We start from the raw sequence: 18,145 nt of genomic DNA on the forward strand, positions 1-18,145 counted from the left end.
TAAGCCCCCCCCCCCCCCCCCACGTAGCCGTCCTGCTTCTAATTAGAGCTTTAATTATGGGATGGAGCTCGCAGCCCCGCAGCATGGAAGACATTACAGTGATAGGGGGCTTTTTGTCTTTGTGGGATTTAAACGCAGCGCAAGAAGGAAACGCGTCGGCAGTTTCTGAGCAGTTTGATCAAAGTTTTCTTTGCTTTTATTTCCGTCTGGTTCCTCAGACGATGGCCAAGGTCATCACCTCCGTGCTCAAGTTCCCGGCCGAGCAGGCGCAGAAGGTTCTGGACAAAGAGGATTCCAGAGCAGCTGTAAGAGAAATAAACAGGACACGTGTTTATGTTGGTGGATAACAGTTTATAATAACTATCAAATTAATACTTTGTGACTGGGTACAGCACACAAATAATGCCTCCAATAGAGCCTTAATGCAACTATATTACTCTTAGTTTATAATATATGACACTATATTATACTATATTGTTCTATTACACTTTTATTATATTCTACTAGATTATATATTTTACTATATAATACTATAATGTTCTATTAAACTGTTATTATATTTTACTGGGTTCTTTATTTACAACTACAGAATACTGTATTGTTCTATTACACTATTTTACTATATTCTACTAGGTTATATATTCTACTTGGTTATAAATTCTGCTATATAATACTATATTGTTGTATTACACTGACTTATTATATTCTACTAGGTTATATATTCTACTATATAATACTTTTTTGTTCTATTACACTGTTATTATATTCTACTAGGTTATTATGTTCTACTAGGTTATATATTCTACTTGGTTATATATTCTGCTATATAATAATATATTGTTGGTTATATATTATGTTATACTGTGATCAGTGCTCTTGGAGCAATGTGTTTACAGACTGATCTCTGAATTCCCAGCGTTGCATTGTTTTATCACTTTGTTCAGGAAACGTCTGATAATCCAAGTTATCTAGGTTGTCTAGGTTGTCTAGGTTATCTACGTCCACACGTTTCCTAAACTACACACAACACATCGATGGCAGCCGGGAAGCGCTCTGTCTTTCTGGGCTTTTTGTGAATCAACTTTTGGGGAAATTAGTTCAGCTGCTGTTGGAGATTAAAAAACTGTTATTGATCAGATAAAACAAAGTGATGACACCTGAGCACCTCAGGAAACATGGCCGCCGTGGTGAATAAACACATCCACAATGCATCAGGACACACTGAGCGGCACGTGCCATAGATCATGTCGACACATCTCTCATCATTCTATCGTTTTGATTTAATTCTCTCTTTTCTGTGTCTCCACAGCTTTGGTTACGATGAGGATTTGAACGTCTGCTGCTGCTGCTGCTGCTGCTGTGTGTGTGTGTGTGTGTGTGTGTGTGTGTGTGTGTGTGTGTGTGTGTGTGTGTGTGTGTGTGTGTGTGTGTGTGTGTGTGTGTGTGTGTGTGTGTGTGTGTGTGTGTGTGTGTGGTACGGCATTGAGTTATGAGGGAATATAGAAATTTAGTTTGACAAAAATCGTTTCTTCCATAAATTTAGATTCACTTTGAGATTTGTTTATTTATAAATTGTAATGTTTTAAGTCGGGATTCTGGCTTTACCTTTAGTTTGTTTTGTTGATCAAGAATAATGGCTTGTGCAATAAATCATCTCACATATTGAAGCTGACAGTCAGATGAGGTCTCTCTGCCTGTCCCTCTGTCTGTCTGTCTGTTTATCTGTCTATCTGTCTCACTCACAACTTCCTGTGTCACTCTCTGATCGACTGCCAGGACCTGTTTCTGCTCTAGACTTTATACTGTGCACACTGACAAATAGAAACCCAAAAATATTCTATACCTTGTTCTATGATGATTAACTGTAAAATAAGGCACAATATGACTGTTGCTACACATTTTGAACAACCTACTAATAAATCTTATTTCCAGTAGAGCTTGAGGCTCTGAGTGGTTTCTATGTTGTATTTCCACTGGGTCAGAAGGTTCTGTTTCTCGGCTTTGGAGGAAACTGCCTAATTTAACCATCCTGTTGTTTCTCAGTTAAACCCGCTATTTGTATTTTTACTTCAGAATACAGGTCTGAGTACATGTTCCTCCACAGCTTGGTATGTCGGAGTGTGATCTGAATTATACACTGTTGAAATAATTAAATATAATTTAAAATTGTATAATTACAGTCGCTTTGGCTGATGTATGAAGCTCTGTAGTCTTATGTATTTCATATTACAGCAATTTAGCTCTGAATATTTACAGGATTACTCTATTGAACTGATGTCGAAATTACAATACTATTCTACTATTCTTCTGGAGATTAATAAAGTTGTCTGTATCTGTCTATCTATCTATATCCATCGTAGGAAACAGAATGTGGCACATGTCAAAATAAAACTTAAAAATAAGATATTCAACTTATTGTTTCACAATATTTTTTTTATTTCGCAATTCAGATGAACCTGGGACCGTTATTATTCTAATAATCAGAATAATATATTTTGGACTCATTTGCTGTTGCGAGTCATTGGGCTGCAGTAGCGGCTCGCACCGCCAGGGGGAGCAGAGCGCCCTGCAGCAGCGCGATGGGAAGAGCCTGAAACTTCTCCCCAGACTCACAGAGTTGCTGAGACCTCCAGAGCGTTTGGAACCTCCAGAGCTTTTGGAACCTCCAGAGCGTTTGGAACCTCCAGAGCGTTTGGAACCTCCGGAGCGGTTGGAACCTCCGGAGCGTTTGGAACCTCCGGAGCTTTTGGAACCTCCGGAGCGGTTGGAACCTCCGGAGCTGTTGGAACCTCCGGAGCGGTTGGAACCTCCGGAGCGGTTGGAACCTACGGAGCTGTTGGAACCTCCGGAGCTGTTGGAACCTCCGGAGCGGTTGGAAGCTCCAGGGTGATAGAACCTCCAGAGCTGCTGAGCCCCCCCAGAGCAGCTGGAAGCTCCGGAGCAGAGACCCGCTGCAGCTCCTCACCATGGACAACCGCAGCTGACGCTCCGCTCCGTGTTGCGTGGAACCCGGAGGAAGTTGTCCTTCTGTCTGAAAGCTTCCTTCTCCCGGTGCTTCTGGAGCTTCTAGAGCAGCGATGGCTGCTCGGGCTGGACTCAGCTCTGGACTCAGCTCTGGACTCAGCCCTGCCTTCCAGGCTGCTCCCTACCTGCTTCTCTGTGTTTTGCTGGTTTCTTCCTACAACATAGACCTGGAGCATCCAGTGGTGTTCACCGGACCAAACAGCAGCTTCTTTGGATACTCAGTCCTGCAGCACTACCACGATGACACACGATGGTAGGTCCAAGTTACTTTATTATTATTATTATTATTATTATCATTATTATCATTATTACTCTATTACTATTTTTACTAGTATTATTATTACTATTATTATTATTACTACTATTATTACTATTATTACTATTATATATTTTTTTCAGTATTATCACCATTATTATAATTATTATTATGATAATTATTATTATGATAATAATCATTATACCAGTTATTCCTGGATGATAACAGAATGTTCTCCACTGCTGCATGTGATTCCGCTGCTGAGTGACACATTGTTCTGCAAATATCCCATTAAACAGTGACACTGTTTAGTGGAAGAAGTATTCCGACCTTCTACTCCAGTGAAAACACCCTGGCACAACAGGACATTTCTAGTGGAGTAAAAGTACCTCCGCAGTCCTGATATAGCAGGAGTCTCGAGTACAGGTGGTGGTTCATGGTCACTTAGAAGGAAATGGAGCTGATCAGTGAATGATGATCAGTTTGATTGATCCAGATTGTAATATATATAAATATAAATCCAGATTACAAAACAGAATAAAGTAACGCGACTGTGAAGTCTCAGAAACAGAATATACTGAAGTAAATACTGATACTGGAAAAATGTATTGAAGTACAGTAACAAAGTACTATCCACAGTGTAGTATTATTGAGTACCAGCAGAATACTGTGTCCAGAGAGACATCCATATATAGATTATATATATTATAAAATATAGTAAAACTGTATATGATCCCTCCACCCCCTCAGGATCCTGGTTGGAGCTCCTAAAGCCAACTCCACCTTCAGCAGCTCCGTGCACGCTCCTGGGGCCGTGTACAAGTGTCGCGTGCACAGCAACCCTGCTCGCCGCTGCACCGAGATGGACCTGGGACGAGGTGAGGCACCTGGACCTGGACCTGGGAGCCCCAGGACCAGGTGCTGGACCTGGACCCGGGGCCCCCGGGATCCCAGTTCCACAACAACCGCATCTTAGGAACCGTTAGGATTCAGCCTCACAGCCATTAGTTTATGTTTATGCAGAACTTCATCCCGCTCTTCTGACGGGTTCTGAAACCACGTCCAGCCCGTAGATCTGAGAAGAACCTTCTAGAACCCTGAGGGAGACGTTCCTCTGGGTCCTCACAGTCTTCTAGCTCCAACTTTATCTCCTCCATCACCTGGTGGTTCAGCTCCGCACCTCACTGCTTCCCCCGTTCAGCTTATCTCCAACAGCTGGTTGATCCCGTAAAGAGCTGGGGAAGCAGCATCACAGCTCAGAGGAAAAACACATTATATTATATTTGATATTATATCATTTTATATTTTATTTTATATTATATTATATTATTTTATATGATATGATATTATATTATATTATTTTATATTATATTATATTATTTTATATTATATGATAGTATATTATTTTCTATGATACGATTTTATATGATATGATATTATATTATATTATTTAAAATTATGTACCAAAGGTTAGGATGTTGTTTTTTTAATCTGAAGCTCTGTGTTCTGTTTATTCTGCTTTTTCTATTAGAAGAGGAATGTATTAATCCATTGGGCCATATTTACATAACCAGATATCACAATATTTTTTCACAATTACTTCAATATAATTGGATATTGATTGGATGATTATTTTGGGGTTGACTGTCGGTGCTTTCATGAGATCTTTACGCAGAAGGAATCCTCTCGAACTGATCATTCGTAATGTGGATAGTGATCAGGTCATGGTTCCTGTTCCGTCCTCGACCTCAAACAAACATGATACGAGTCTGGAAACAAACACACACATACATACACACACACAGACACACACACACATACATACATACACACACACAGACACACACACATACATACATACATACATACACACACACACACACACACATACACATACACACACACACACACATACATACATACATACATACATACACACACACACACACACACAAACACAGACAACTAGACTGATCTGCAGGAAATCATCTGTGTTTGTGTGACTCTGCATGTATGAGTGAGACACAGACACACAAAGGTGTGTGTCTCTGTGTGTGTCACTCTGTTTCTCTCTTTCTCTGTCTCTCTCTCCCCCTCAGTGTGTGTGTGTGTCTCTCTCTCTCTCCCTGTCTCCCTCTCTCTCTCTCTCTGAGTGTGTGTGTGTGTGTGTGTGTGTGTGTGTGTGTCTCAGACCAGACCAACCTGGTGCTGCTGCTGACTCAGCTTTTCACACTTGTTGTGTTTCAGGAAACAAGCATCGGGAGTCGTGTGGAAAGACGTGTCAGGGCGACCGGGACGACGAGTGGATGGGCGTGAGCCTCGCCCGGCAGCACGCGGCCCGCGGACACATCCTGGCGAGTCCGCACGCACGCACGCACGCACACACACACACACCGGGTGACCATGGGAAAGCACAGCTGGTTTAAACACCAAAACACCACGACCTGGAGCTTTATTTCTGCTGTTCTTGTTTTCATTTTATTGGTATTATTTTATTATTAGTATGTTATTGTTATATTGTTAGTGCTATTCTTACTATTACTACTATTATAGTTATTATTTGCGGTATTATTATCATAGATACAAACACACACTTCTGACTTTCTTTCTTGTCTTGCTTATTCAGCAATAATGATAAAAGTAGTACCAAGTAAACTACTATTATTATTATTATTATTATTATTATTATTATAATTATTTCCGTTATAAAACTGAATTCAGAGTAATTCACAGTGGTTTTCTCTTTTCTTCTGTTCAGATGAACATTTGGGAGTTATGTATGTCTACAGTCGTTAAACATTGAGCCGCCGTTCAGCGTCGGGACAATTCGTGGAAACAAAACACAAGTTCGTCAGAAGCAGGAGAAGAGTTTAAATAAGCAGAGAAGCTGTTGGTTCTAATCCCAGAAGAGCTGTTTGCTCAGAGGTCAGGGGTCAGCGGTTCAGTTTGTTCAGTTCGTCCAAGGGCAGTGTTGGGTAATTGTTGACCCCCCCCGGTCGCATGCAGTGGGGGTGGGGGGTCCCGTGGGTCTGAGGGGCCGGGGGTCCGACCGGTGGCCCTGTGGCCTTGCAGGACCGGGTCCCGGGGTCCCGGGCGGCCCCGGAACCCCGGGCCCGGCCAGGGGCTTTGAACCCCCCTCGGTGTGGACGGAGCGGTGGCGGCAGGTGTGAACCTGATGAAACACCCGATGATGGAGTCGTTCCTCTGGAGTTGGAAGACAGAAGTGCAGATAACGTTTGAGACGCTTCTCTCTGGCTCGTCCTCCTGTGGAATGTTCTGGCTCGGCGTTCAAACCCTCAACTCCGGCTTTAGATGCAGCGCAACGAGGCGCCGCTTAAAGATTCAAGATTCAAGATTTTTTATTTGTCTCATACATATACATACTTCCATACATATATGCAGTGAAATGTAATGCAACGCACCCGGTGATAGCACACAATAAGTCCTAGGAAAAAGTACAAAAATAAAAAGTAGAAAATTCCTTTCTAATAGACCGACTAACTGACTCCTAAAACGTAATACAGTAAGTGGAATACTTATAGAATAAGATAAAAAATATATAGAATAAAATACAATAAAAAATAAATCGAAATAAAATGGAATAGGTTGAAGTAATATGCCTATGTATAGTTCAAAGGGTCCAGAGCTGGAGACTCCAGATTCTAGAAAGTGAAACTCCACTCCGGGATTTAGAGTCAGCCTTGCGGATTCAGTCATTAGCGTCGACCCAGAGTCCGACCAGCGAGTGGAGTCAGCTGATCGGAGCGGGGAGGGGGTGCGAAAACGTGGAGACAGATCCTTTGCTTTCTGGACCTGGAGTTTCCTCTGGAAGGCTCTGAGCGTTTCTGCCCATCACGCTGGAGCCGAGCGGCTGCTCTGCAGATGTGCGCGGCAGCGTCCTCATCTGTTCTCATCTGGTTTCTTCTATTCCGCTCTCGTCCAATAAGCTCTCAGCTCTCAGAACGCAAACATGACGGCAGAGCAGCTCCTTACATGGTTCTCTGGTGTCGGGGGGGAAAGACGAACCGATGCTCGGCTGACGGATGTTTTAACCACGGTGCTTGGGATATTGAGACTTATTATCACTCTGTCTGGCTTTAAAACATCTATTCAACTCCGTTGTTTCACTTTCTGAATTGATTGAAAATTGTAACATTTATACTTTGTTTGGGAGGTAAACAGCACCATAGTCGCAAATTAATTGAAATATTTCCTTTCTGCTTCAGACTGAATTTGTTGCGTGACGTGCATGAAAAGTTGGAAGAGATTGTCATTACGTCCAAGGTTTCAATAAAACGGTATTGAACCTTCTGGGTAGATAATGTCCAACACATAACTCTCATAATTATCCTGGAGTTGGAGTCATATGTACTTGTGCGTTTGGGGTTTGGGTTCTAGTTTTCAGTGCTACGCAGCATCCGCTTCCAGACGCTTCTCCTTTGTCCTCGTTGCATAATATTGGTTCAGATTCTGCTCTCTCTCTCTGTTGGAGGGAAACAAACTGAACTGTTTCCCTGAAGAAGAAAAAAATGTCCCCGCAGACGCACATTTACACATTTAATGGCAAAGTTAGACATCTACTCAAAGAAAGAAAGAAAAAAAAAAAGTTGGACATCCACAGTTATTTCCAGTTGCTGTTTCCTTTTTTTTTTTTTTTTTTTAAATGGAAAAAAAAATTTGCTTCCAGGATTTCTTAGTGATGTTTCCCTGCAGTGATGCAGTAACAGTGTGACAGCTTTAATTCTACTTCCTGCATCTAATGTTTAACAAATGCCGTCTGGGGTGAAGTCGGGGTGAAGCTTGATCTGGATCGGAGTTTGGAAACAAGAAGACGTTATGAGTGATTTCTTCCCACACAGCAGTGCAGCACCATGCAGCACCATGCAGCACCATGCAGCACCATGCAGCACCATGCAGCACCATGCAGCACCATGCAGCACCATGCAGCACCATGCAGCACCATGCAGCACCATGCATCAACGTGCAACACCCTGCAGCATCATGCAGCACCCTGTAGAACCATGCAGGACCATGCAGCACCACACAGCGCTGCAGCAGCATGCAGCAGTGCAACAGCATGCAGCACCATGCAGCACCTAGCAGCATGGTGCTGTTGGTTCTACAGGGTGTTGCATGGTGCTGCATGGTTCTGCTTGGTTCTACAGGGTGCTGCATGCTGTTTCAGGGTGCTCCAGGGTGCTGCACGGTGCTGCATGGTGTTCCCACCGTCCTGCTGCTGCTTTTTGTTTTTTCGAGTCCTGGTTCTAAACTCCTACCCCCGCAGGCATGCGCTCACCGCTGGAAGAATGTGTACTACGACGCCGAGCACATCCTTCCCCATGGGTTCTGCTCCGTCATCACCCCCACGCTGCAGGGCCGCACCCGCCCTCTCATCCCCTGCTACGAAGGTCAGTCACAAGCACTGCACATAGAACTACTGTCATACTGTACTACTGTAATACTGCATTTTACTGTCTTGAAAGTGACAATCCATCAGATTTGTGATGACAGATTTCACTACATTTCCCTTCGTCTTGGCTCTCGGATGTTTTTCTGATCTGTGGAGGTGGTTGTGGTTGACGTGGTTGTAGGTGGAGCTCTTTCGTAATTTTTTGTGGTTATTCTTTCAAAACTCGCTGCGCTGCAAATTCACTGCAACTGCCTTTCACTTCCTGTGTGTGGCGAAACCCGCCACCAATGGTGGAACCAGCACATTCAGTAGAGGAGCCCATGCACAACAGAAATTCATTGAAGGCCTGTTTCTTGTAAAGTGCAAAATAATTTAACAAAATAATCTTAAGGATTCCCACTTTAAGGATGAAGCACAAATGGAGCTTTGTTGCTTCGTGCTCCTTCGTTTTTGGCTTTTCCCTTTTGAGCCAAATGTGATTTTATCAAAGAGTCGAGCAGCGTTTTGCAGAATCCAGTTTCAGAACGGGCCTCACTTCAACTCATCAGTTTGAATTTAAACGACAGGAAGGGGAATTTAATCAAGGCGGGTATTCTGGGAAATTGTACCACAAAATGAAGGTTGAAATAAATGGAATATAAAGATTTCCTGAACAGATGGTTCTTGGTTCATTGTACTTTTTTACAATCATTTCATATGTCATACAAAGCGTATTCAAATGTGAAATGTTCTTCTTCGAAGCTTCACCTGAGGATTGTATTTGAAACTCTGTGAAATTCATCTCATTTCAATTCAATTCCGCTTCCACGCTCGCTCTTCCGTTGCCATGGTAACACGACTCAACAACCCCACAGCGTGAAGTCACCCCACGCTACGTCACATCGCTCCCCTCTCGGACGTGGGCGCAGATATTTATCATTTTGGACGTGGTTTTGTTTGAGAATATTGCACCGAGAGTCCCGCACCATGTTGGGGGGGGGGGCTTCGTCCTACATTCCGGCGTGTTACCATGGCAACAAATCATCCTGCGATGTGATGTCTCTACAGGGTGCTTCTCTGAAGGCTGTTGTTCATTCCAGATTTTTAACTTTCTTCCATTAAACTCTGTAATTTCTCCGCTCGACGCTTCACCTCCTCCCTGCTCCTCCACCCGCTCTGCGCTCGCTTTGTGTACGGTGCATTCTTCAGAGAGCCAAGCTCAATATTGTTGGAAACTTGAAACCCCCCGCCCCCGACCCCCCCGACGGAGCTGCAGTTCAACATGTGGAATGCAGCAGAAAGTTCTGGTTCTGGCTCCGACTCAGTGAATGTGTGGTTTGCCTGTCGTCCTGCTGCAGACTACAAGCAGAAGTACGGCGAGGAGCACGGCTCGTGCCAAGCGGGGATCGCCGGCGTCTTCACCGAGGTCAGTGGCAGCTCCTCCGTGCCGCTCTCCCCCTTCTCTCCCAAAACCTTTAAAACGCCGCCGTGTTTCATAACCTCAGACTTGAAACACTGTTTTCCTCTGGATTCACTTTTATTTTCCATGAGTTTTTTTTTGTTTTTTTTAACTCCCTTACATGATTTCAGGGAAAGATTTATTAAAAAAAAAAAAGCCGGTTGTGCTGCAGCGCCCCTCCCTGCTCAGCTTCCCTCACTGAGCAGAACCTCCATTCAAAAGAAGAACCTCCTCTTTTCAAACAAGGAATGTCTGCGTTGCTGGACAGACATTACCTTGAAAAAGCTTCGGCCTCGAAACAAATACACAGGATACACAAACTGTGGCTCTGCAGGAGAAGTTCAGCCTCAGTAAAGGCCGAGAGGCGTGAACAAATGTGTTTGTTATGACACAGGCCTGGATGACAGTGAATGAGTTGGTCCCAATTATTAGGATGTTATTACTGTGTTGTTACAGTGTCTACAGGGGGCAGGGGGTCTTTAGAGGGGGCAGGGGGTCTGTAGGGGGGACAGGGGCCCCGAGAGGGGACAACGGGTATTTAGACTGTTTTAAGGAATAAAAGGCCTTTTTATTTTACTACATTTTTTTTCTGGGCCGATGAGGTCACAGGGGGATGTGGGCGTCTCTCTGCAACAGCGCAGTAGCAGGGTTGGTAGCCAGTCGGCGGGTTGGTCCATTCGCTTCACAGCTGTTTAGGATGGTGAAGTACTGTGCCTTTAAGAATTGTTAATCACAATTGTTTGTCAAAATATGCAGTTTGGTTGTTCTCAGCACATGTTCTATCATATTTATGCATGTTATGCAGTATCAGGGTGCGAGACAGTCGCTCTGCTTCATAGCTACTTGGGAGGGTGGAGGACTTTGTTTAGGATGAACTATTTTCCGCGACCATCAAACCAATCCCTCAAACACGTTTGTTGAAATCACATCAGTTATCGTCAAGTCACCAAAGTCTGTGTAAGTGAAAAAACCCTTCGTATTTAAACGTCTGTTACTCCAGTGTTGAGTTCAGATGCATCACGCAGGCCGGACCCAGCGTCTCCGGATGGTTTGCACCCGAGGATCTAAATGTCCTTCGCGGGCTTGAATCCCGTCAGGGGCCGCTCGGCCACATTTCTGCTTTGTTCCGTCTCGCGTTTCAAGCGGCCGTTTCTGCTCCGTCACGGACAGATGCTGTCGGTTAATGGAACATGTCGCGGGTCAGCGCCTCAGTGCTGACCAGGGCGCTGCTCTGAGGAGCCGGGTGGCGGCCACGATGAGCTGCTCCACGTGTTTTCACAATCGAGTAGAATGAGTTGATTTCTAACAAAGGAGCAGGAACAGTTTGACTCAACGTGTCGGTGAAAAGCTCCGAACTTTTAGACCCAAAAACGGAACGTCCATCCCCAGAGGTTTCAGCGAGTGGAGTTGAAACTCCAGTCGAAACGGGTGAAGCAGAACTTGAAGGGGAGGAAGCGTGTGCTGCACGTGTTGCTGACACCACTTCAGGAGCAGGGACGCTCAGCTGACGCAGAACGTGGCTTTTGTTCTAATTCACGAGGTTTAAGCCAAAAACACGGCCGCTCCCCGCTCTTCATTTCCTGTCTGCTCGCTGTCCTCTAATGACTGCGAACGGCGGCAGCGGCTGCAGATCTTACAGCGGCAGCTTGACCTTTAACCTCCTGTTTCCATGTTCTACAGCAAGTTAATGAAACACAGATGGATGGAGCTGGACGATATGTCGATGTGAAGTCGATATGATGTCGGTATGATGTCGGTATGATGTCGGTATGATGTCGATATGATGTCGATATGATGTCGGTATGATGTCGATATGATGTCGATATGATGTCGGTATGATGTCGATATGATGTCGGTATGATGTCGATATGATGTCGGTATGATGTCGATATGATGTCGATATGATGTCGGTATGATGTCGGTATGATGTCGGTATGATGTCGATATGATGTCGGTATGATGTCGGTATGATGTCGATATGATGTCGGTATGATGTCGGTATGATGTCGGTATGATGTCGATATGATGTCGGTATGATGTCGGTATGATGTCGGTATGATGTCGATATGATGTCGGTATGATGTCGGTATGATGTCGGTATGATGTCGGTATGATGTCGATATGATGTCGATATGATGTTGGTATGATGTCGATATGATGTTGATATCGTGATCTCAGAGCAGATCTGCTCTAGGACTGTGCTTCTAGGAACCTGGTGTTTTGTTCAACGTCTTTAGGGAGCGTTACAGTACTGTTCTTTGTTCTTATCTATGGCCAGAATATCTACGTTACAAGTGGTTAGTTTTCTCTGGTCAGATATCTTATGAAAGGACCAAAAGTCAACCCCAGAAAATCCAGGGCTACGACTGCAGAGTCTTAAAAAGTATTCAAATGTCTTAAATTGCTATATCGACATCAAGGTATTGATCCCAAATAATCTCCCAGTAAGGATAGTACCATATGAGTTTTTTATAGAATCTGAGGCGTCTTACCTGGAGCCTGGTTCTGGTTGCAGGAGCTGGTGGTGATGGGGGCCCCGGGCTCCTACTACTGGACGGGGACGGTCAAGGTGTTCAACCTGTCGTCCAACGGCTCCTACAGCCTCAACAAGGGCGAGGTGGACTCCCGCCGCTACAGCTACCTAGGTGAGACACGCAACATGGCCGCCGTACGCCCAAAACCCCTCCCCCCCGCTGCTCCCAGAACCAGAGCTTTGACCCCCCCCTGTCTCGGTCCGCAGGTTACGCCGTGGCGGCGGGACATTTCTCGTCTCCGGGGGTCGTGGACATCGCCGCCGGGGCACCGCGGCACGGCGACAGAGGAAAGGTCGGAGGAAGCGCCATTTTTACGTCAGCGTTGAACACGTTTGTGCTGCGTTCTAAGAAGCGATTTGTGTTCTTTTTTAGGTTTATGTCTTCAAACTGGACGGTGGATCTTTGGTGAAGAGTTTCCAAGCCTCAGGGACAATGGTAGGAGGCCTTATCTGCTGCGTTCACAGCACAACCAGCCTGGGTTCTCAACCTCCTGCAGTGGAAGTCGTTGAGGAAACCGCTGACGTTTCCCCTTAATTGCCTTGTCCTGCGAAGCGCTCTGTTTACTTGTGTTTAGAGCAACCGAGACTGGGAGAGCAGGGAGAGACGCTGCCAAACACCAGAGCACGCAGCGAGATGATGCTCATGCTTTTAGTTCCCAGTAAATTAAAACAAGAGTCAGACTTAGAAATACAGGTTCCCCTCACTTAACGACTGAGTTCAGTTCCGAGGACCAGGTTGTTAAGCCAATTGGTCGATAAGCGAGAACCTGTGTTATTTCAGGGGTGTGGCTGGTATATGTGGTATATATTGTGTTATTTCAGGGAAAGGGGGCGTGGCTGGTATATACAGTATAGTGTATATAGTGTTATTTCACGGTAAGGGGGCGTGGCTGGTATACATATATAGTATATATAGTGTTATTTCAGGGAAAGGGGGCGTGGCTGGTATATACAGTATACTGTATATAGTGTTATTTCACGGTAAGGGGGCGTGGCTGGTATATATATAGTATATATAGTGTTATTTCAGGGAAAGGGGGCGTGGCTGGTATATAGAGTATAGTGTATATAGTGTTATTTCACGGTAAGGGGGCGTGGCTGGTATATATATAGTATATATAGTGTTATTTCAGGGAAAGGGGGCGTGGCTGGTATATACAATATAGTGTATATAGTGTTATTTCACGGTAAGGGGGCGTGGCTGGTATATACAATATAGTGTATATAGTGTTATTTCACGGTAAGGGGGCGTGGCTGGTCTATATATAGTATATATAGTGTTATTTCACGGTAACGGGGCGTGGCGATTGCGAAAGCTAGTGTAGTGAATACTGACTGACTGCAGGAACGAGACTGAGAACGGTGATGAGATGAGATGTATACAGTGTGCAGTATATAGAATGTATAGTGAACATAATATCTATAATGTACATAGTACATATAATGTATATACTGTATGTAATAGTGTATATACTATATATACACTGTAGTATATATAGTGCATATAATAGTGTATACAGTGTATATAGTATATATAGTGTGTATTGTATATATAGTGTATATAGTATATATAGTGTATATAATAGTGTTTGTACTATATATACTGTAGTATATATAGTGTATATAATAGTGTATACAGTGTATATAGTGTACATAGTGTATAAAGGGTGATGAGATGCTTGGTATTTTACACAGTGTACAATACAGACTGGTCAGAGAACTGGTTGTAAGTCTGAATGGTGGGTGGTTAAGTGCACATGAGGAGACAGGGGGTCTTTAGAGGGGCCAGGGGGTCCTGATAGGACACAGAGGGGCGCTGAGAGCAGACAGGGGGTCTTTAGAGGGGCCAGGGGGTCCTGAGAGGGCCCTGCGGGGGCCATTCGACCCGTGTGGTGGTGTGTTCTGACCCCGGCCCCTCCGTCTCCAGATGGGCTCCTACTTCGGGTCTTCGCTGTGCGCCGTGGACCTGAACGGGGACGGGCTGTCGGACCTGCTGGTGGGGGCCCCCATGCACAGCGTGCTGCGGGACGAGGGCCAGGTGACGGTGTTCCTCAGCCGGGGAAACGTGAGTCGACACCGCCGGAGAGTGTGAGGTCGCAACAGGAACATGGCGCTGGGACGGAGCATTGGTTGAGGAATGGTGACGGGGTCAGTGTGTATCAAGTGTCCTGTGGGGTTTCAGGGCGTGATGGAGGAGGGCGGAGTCTTAAACGGAGAAAACACCTACAACGCTAACTTTGGAGAAAGCATCGCTGCCATCGGAGACATCGACGACGACGGTTACCAAGGTCAGTCTCATTCTAATTATTATTATTATTGTTGTTCACTCATCCACTGCTTTCCTACGCTTTGGGGACAAACGCTACATTTCTGTTATGGCTCTGATAAAATGCTGAGTAACAATTTTTCCACTAATAACAAAAAATGAGCACATTTGATGATGATTTTAGACAGAAAGTCACGGCAAATGTAACCATTTGTTTGGAGGGACGGGTTTGTTCCATCATCCAGCTTCACCCAGGGTGGATGCACGGGTGGAGGTGGGAGCTTGGGGTCGTTAAACGTCGTTTGACACCTCGAGGATCTTTATTCTGTGTTGGTCAGAGATTTATGTTCAATTTAAAGCCCTGCAGGACTGAATCTTAATTATTCGGAAACATCTTAGTTTCCTTACAAAGCAACAGGTTCTGTTCTCCACCTCAGGCCTGGAGGAGTCTGTCCAAGCTGCTCTGGAGCTTCATCGCTTTCCTCCTTTGGACATTTTGTTGTTTTGTTGTGATTTTCCTGCCGTGGAGGGGTCTTCAGAACACCTCGCCAATTTCCCCATACGGAGAAATGATCATTTATTCTGGGGGTTTTCCTGGCCCGTCTGCAGCGGGGCCCGCAGCGGGGCCTGCATTAGGGCCTGTAGCGAGCCCTGCATTGGTGCCCGCAACAGGGCTTGCACTGGGGCCCGCAGAGAGGCCTGCAGCGGGGCCTGCGAGCTCAGAGAGCGGACTGGAAGCTGTAACTCATCAGCTTTACAGCTTGGAGACGGAATCCCTCTGGGATGCTAACCCACGCTACGCTAGCACAACAGCAGTTAACTTAATTAAATAAGACTTTACAACAGATGATGACACAGAACGTGACACAACATCTCAGAACTAAGAAGACTTGACTCTGGAGGGTGGGCAGAGGTCCTCCATCTTGTCGATCTGCTCTCCCTCCCTCTCTCCTTGTGGCTCTGAGTCCAGATCCCATCTCCTGTCGCCTGGTTCCTTTCTGAGTGCACGTCCGTGCGTCTCCACTTCCTGCTTTTCGTTTGATGGTTGGTTCGCTTCAGGTTTGTCCGCTTGTACTTTGGTTGTTTTGTCGCTCGACCGCATCCTCAGTGCCGGAGGCGGTTAATCACAGCCTCCAAGAATCCCTTTATTGATGATTGTTTGTTGTGGTTTTCCAGGTTTTGGAGCCACAAAGTAGAACAGCCTTTGCAGCGCGGTAAAGCACAGGTGGCTGTGTGGAGGGATCTTCTGACAGGGGGCTTGTTCCTCCGCGCTCCTTTCTCGGCGGATTCGGTGTCGACCCTTCGTGACCTTGATCTCCGCGGCGCTGATCCCGAGCCCCGAGTGTTTGATATTTCTGCTATTGTGAGATCAGAACAAAGCTCCGTCGGGGTTTGAGCCCCTCGCTGTGCGAGGAAGTGACTCAGAATGGAAAGTGTGAATATGGTGTTTTAATGTCCTCCGGGCTGGGGGGGTCTCACCCTGTTTTACGCCTGATAACACGGCGGGCGACACGCCTGCAGAGCGGGGTCCTGGGAGCCGGCCAGCGCGCAATGAAAGCTTTATCGTTCTCCCATTTCGTTTATTTCTTTCACGCTTGTGTTGTTGGCTCGAGGGCTGCCACGATCATAATCGTTTGGTTGACGGTGAATTGTCATAAGAATAATTGCCGCTGACAAGCGAATGGTCTTTTTTGTTTTTTGATGCCACTATATTAACTTATTACTGTGTGATAACGTTTATTGACATTGAGCAGTGGAGCAGAAAATTCAAGATTTTCCTCACATCAGATGATGAAATGCGCTCAGTTCATTGCAACGTTTCCCAAACCGGTTTAAATTTGGATGGAAACACGTGATTGTCGAATGGAATGATTTTGCAAAGATTTCGTCAGAGGCCTTGCTATCCAGCCCCAGATCCCCCGTCCGCTCGCCTGCAGAGGACCCGCCCCTTTCATCCCTGTCCTTCGTCCTCAGACGTGGCGGTGGGCGCTCCTAAGGAGGACGACAACGCCGGAGCGGTGTACATCTACCACGGAGACGCCGAGGGCGTGGTCACCAAGTACTCCATGGTGAGTGAACACCGCAGTGATATTTCACAACACACAGAGGTGACATCATGTTCTCTTCCTGGTCTCCACTAGAACGCTAACGTTACGTAACAGTCATCAGACAACAGTGAGAAATAAGGGCTCAGCACAGCGGTTGCCAGATTTGGGACACAAACATCTGGGATGTTTAAAAACCAAAAAATGTAATAATCAGGCATCTGAAGACCTTTTCAAAATATGGTTTAACAAAGTTCAAACTGTAAAAAAACAAACAAGTTTGACTTTGAGATATTTATGATGAAAACAAGACAAATGAATAAGTTAAATATGTTTAAATTCTGTTCATTCCTGTTTCCCCTTTAAATCACTCGTAGTATTTAAATATATATTATGATTATATGGGATCATTATCCCTCGATTATACAGTTATTTCCTGGATTCCATGAAGAACCTCAGCCCAACCCACAGCTCGACGGGGGGAGGTGCTTCCGTTAGCTCCTCCCCCTCGCTCGAGTCCCTCGCCACGCCCGTACCTCCGCTCTGATGGAGTCGCCACAGGAAGTGCTCTCGGTTTTGCTTTCGCGGCGCCGGGGTCGGGCGGCTCCCGTTCCCCAGAGCCCAGATCAGGGCGACCACAGGCGACCGCTGTGCCGTCCGTCCGTTTGGAAAGACGCGGCCACGTAAAACACGTTTGGCCGCGCGTGTGGACACACGCCGGGCGGGAGGTGAAAACGCTCGGTGGAAGCTCTTGCACGAGGTGTGACTTGTGGTTGAAACCCTCTTGTGTCACAGCGCGTGTCGGGGCGCGGGGTGCAGAGCGGCCTCAGGATGTTCGGCCAGTCCATCTCCGGGGGCGTCGACATGGACGGCAACGGATACGCAGGTGAGGAGAGGAACCGAAAAGCTGCGCCGTGCGGGGGACCAGACTGAGGGAAGGATCCCTCCCGGTTTCCCCCTTTTTCACGCTTCTTCCCATTTGTGTTTTCCGCCGCAGACGTCACGATCGGAGCTTTCATGGCCGACAGCGTGGTTCTAATGAGGTGAGAGAGGGGCGGGACCAACTGGGGATCCATGTCCGAAAATACACCCAAAAATGCTTGAATCAATAACAATGATCTGCCAGTGGGTTGAAAACATTTCACTTGATTGAAAAATAAAAATACAACTCCA

At 45.8% G+C, this 18,145-nt stretch overlaps 2 protein-coding genes across 5 annotated transcripts in view; both read left to right on the forward strand.

Moving 5' to 3' along the window:
- Positions 1-1,937, forward strand: part of golga4 (golgin A4) — a gene marked incomplete at its 5' end in the record, with an annotated part of 30,704 nt that extends 28,767 nt beyond the window's left edge. For all 3 annotated transcript variants that reach the window (XM_080016362.1, XM_080016363.1, XM_080016364.1), the window contains 2 exons: positions 219-305; positions 1,310-1,937. In XM_080016362.1, the coding sequence (XP_079872488.1) occupies positions 219-305; positions 1,310-1,324 (102 nt within the window). In that variant the 3' untranslated portion in view covers positions 1,325-1,937. The remainder of the gene's footprint in view (positions 1-218; positions 306-1,309) is intronic.
- Positions 1,938-3,038: 1,101 nt separating this feature from the next.
- itga9 (integrin, alpha 9) overlaps positions 3,039-18,145 on the forward strand; it is a 56,628-nt gene continuing 41,521 nt past the window's right edge. For both annotated transcript variants that reach the window (XM_080016775.1, XM_080016776.1), the window contains exons 1-13: positions 3,039-3,277; positions 4,031-4,158; positions 5,528-5,634; positions 8,565-8,688; positions 10,028-10,095; positions 12,644-12,773; positions 12,869-12,954; positions 13,035-13,097; positions 14,589-14,726; positions 14,844-14,949; positions 16,902-16,996; positions 17,768-17,858; positions 17,970-18,015. In XM_080016775.1, coding sequence (XP_079872901.1) covers positions 3,078-3,277; positions 4,031-4,158; positions 5,528-5,634; positions 8,565-8,688; positions 10,028-10,095; positions 12,644-12,773; positions 12,869-12,954; positions 13,035-13,097; positions 14,589-14,726; positions 14,844-14,949; positions 16,902-16,996; positions 17,768-17,858; positions 17,970-18,015 — 1,382 coding nt within the window. In that variant the 5' untranslated portion in view covers positions 3,039-3,077. The remainder of the gene's footprint in view (positions 3,278-4,030; positions 4,159-5,527; positions 5,635-8,564; positions 8,689-10,027; positions 10,096-12,643; positions 12,774-12,868; positions 12,955-13,034; positions 13,098-14,588; positions 14,727-14,843; positions 14,950-16,901; positions 16,997-17,767; positions 17,859-17,969; positions 18,016-18,145) is intronic.

This window comes from Zeus faber (genome assembly GCF_960531495.2).
Source record: "Zeus faber genome assembly, chromosome: 16".
NCBI lineage: Eukaryota > Metazoa > Chordata > Actinopteri > Zeiformes > Zeidae > Zeus > Zeus faber.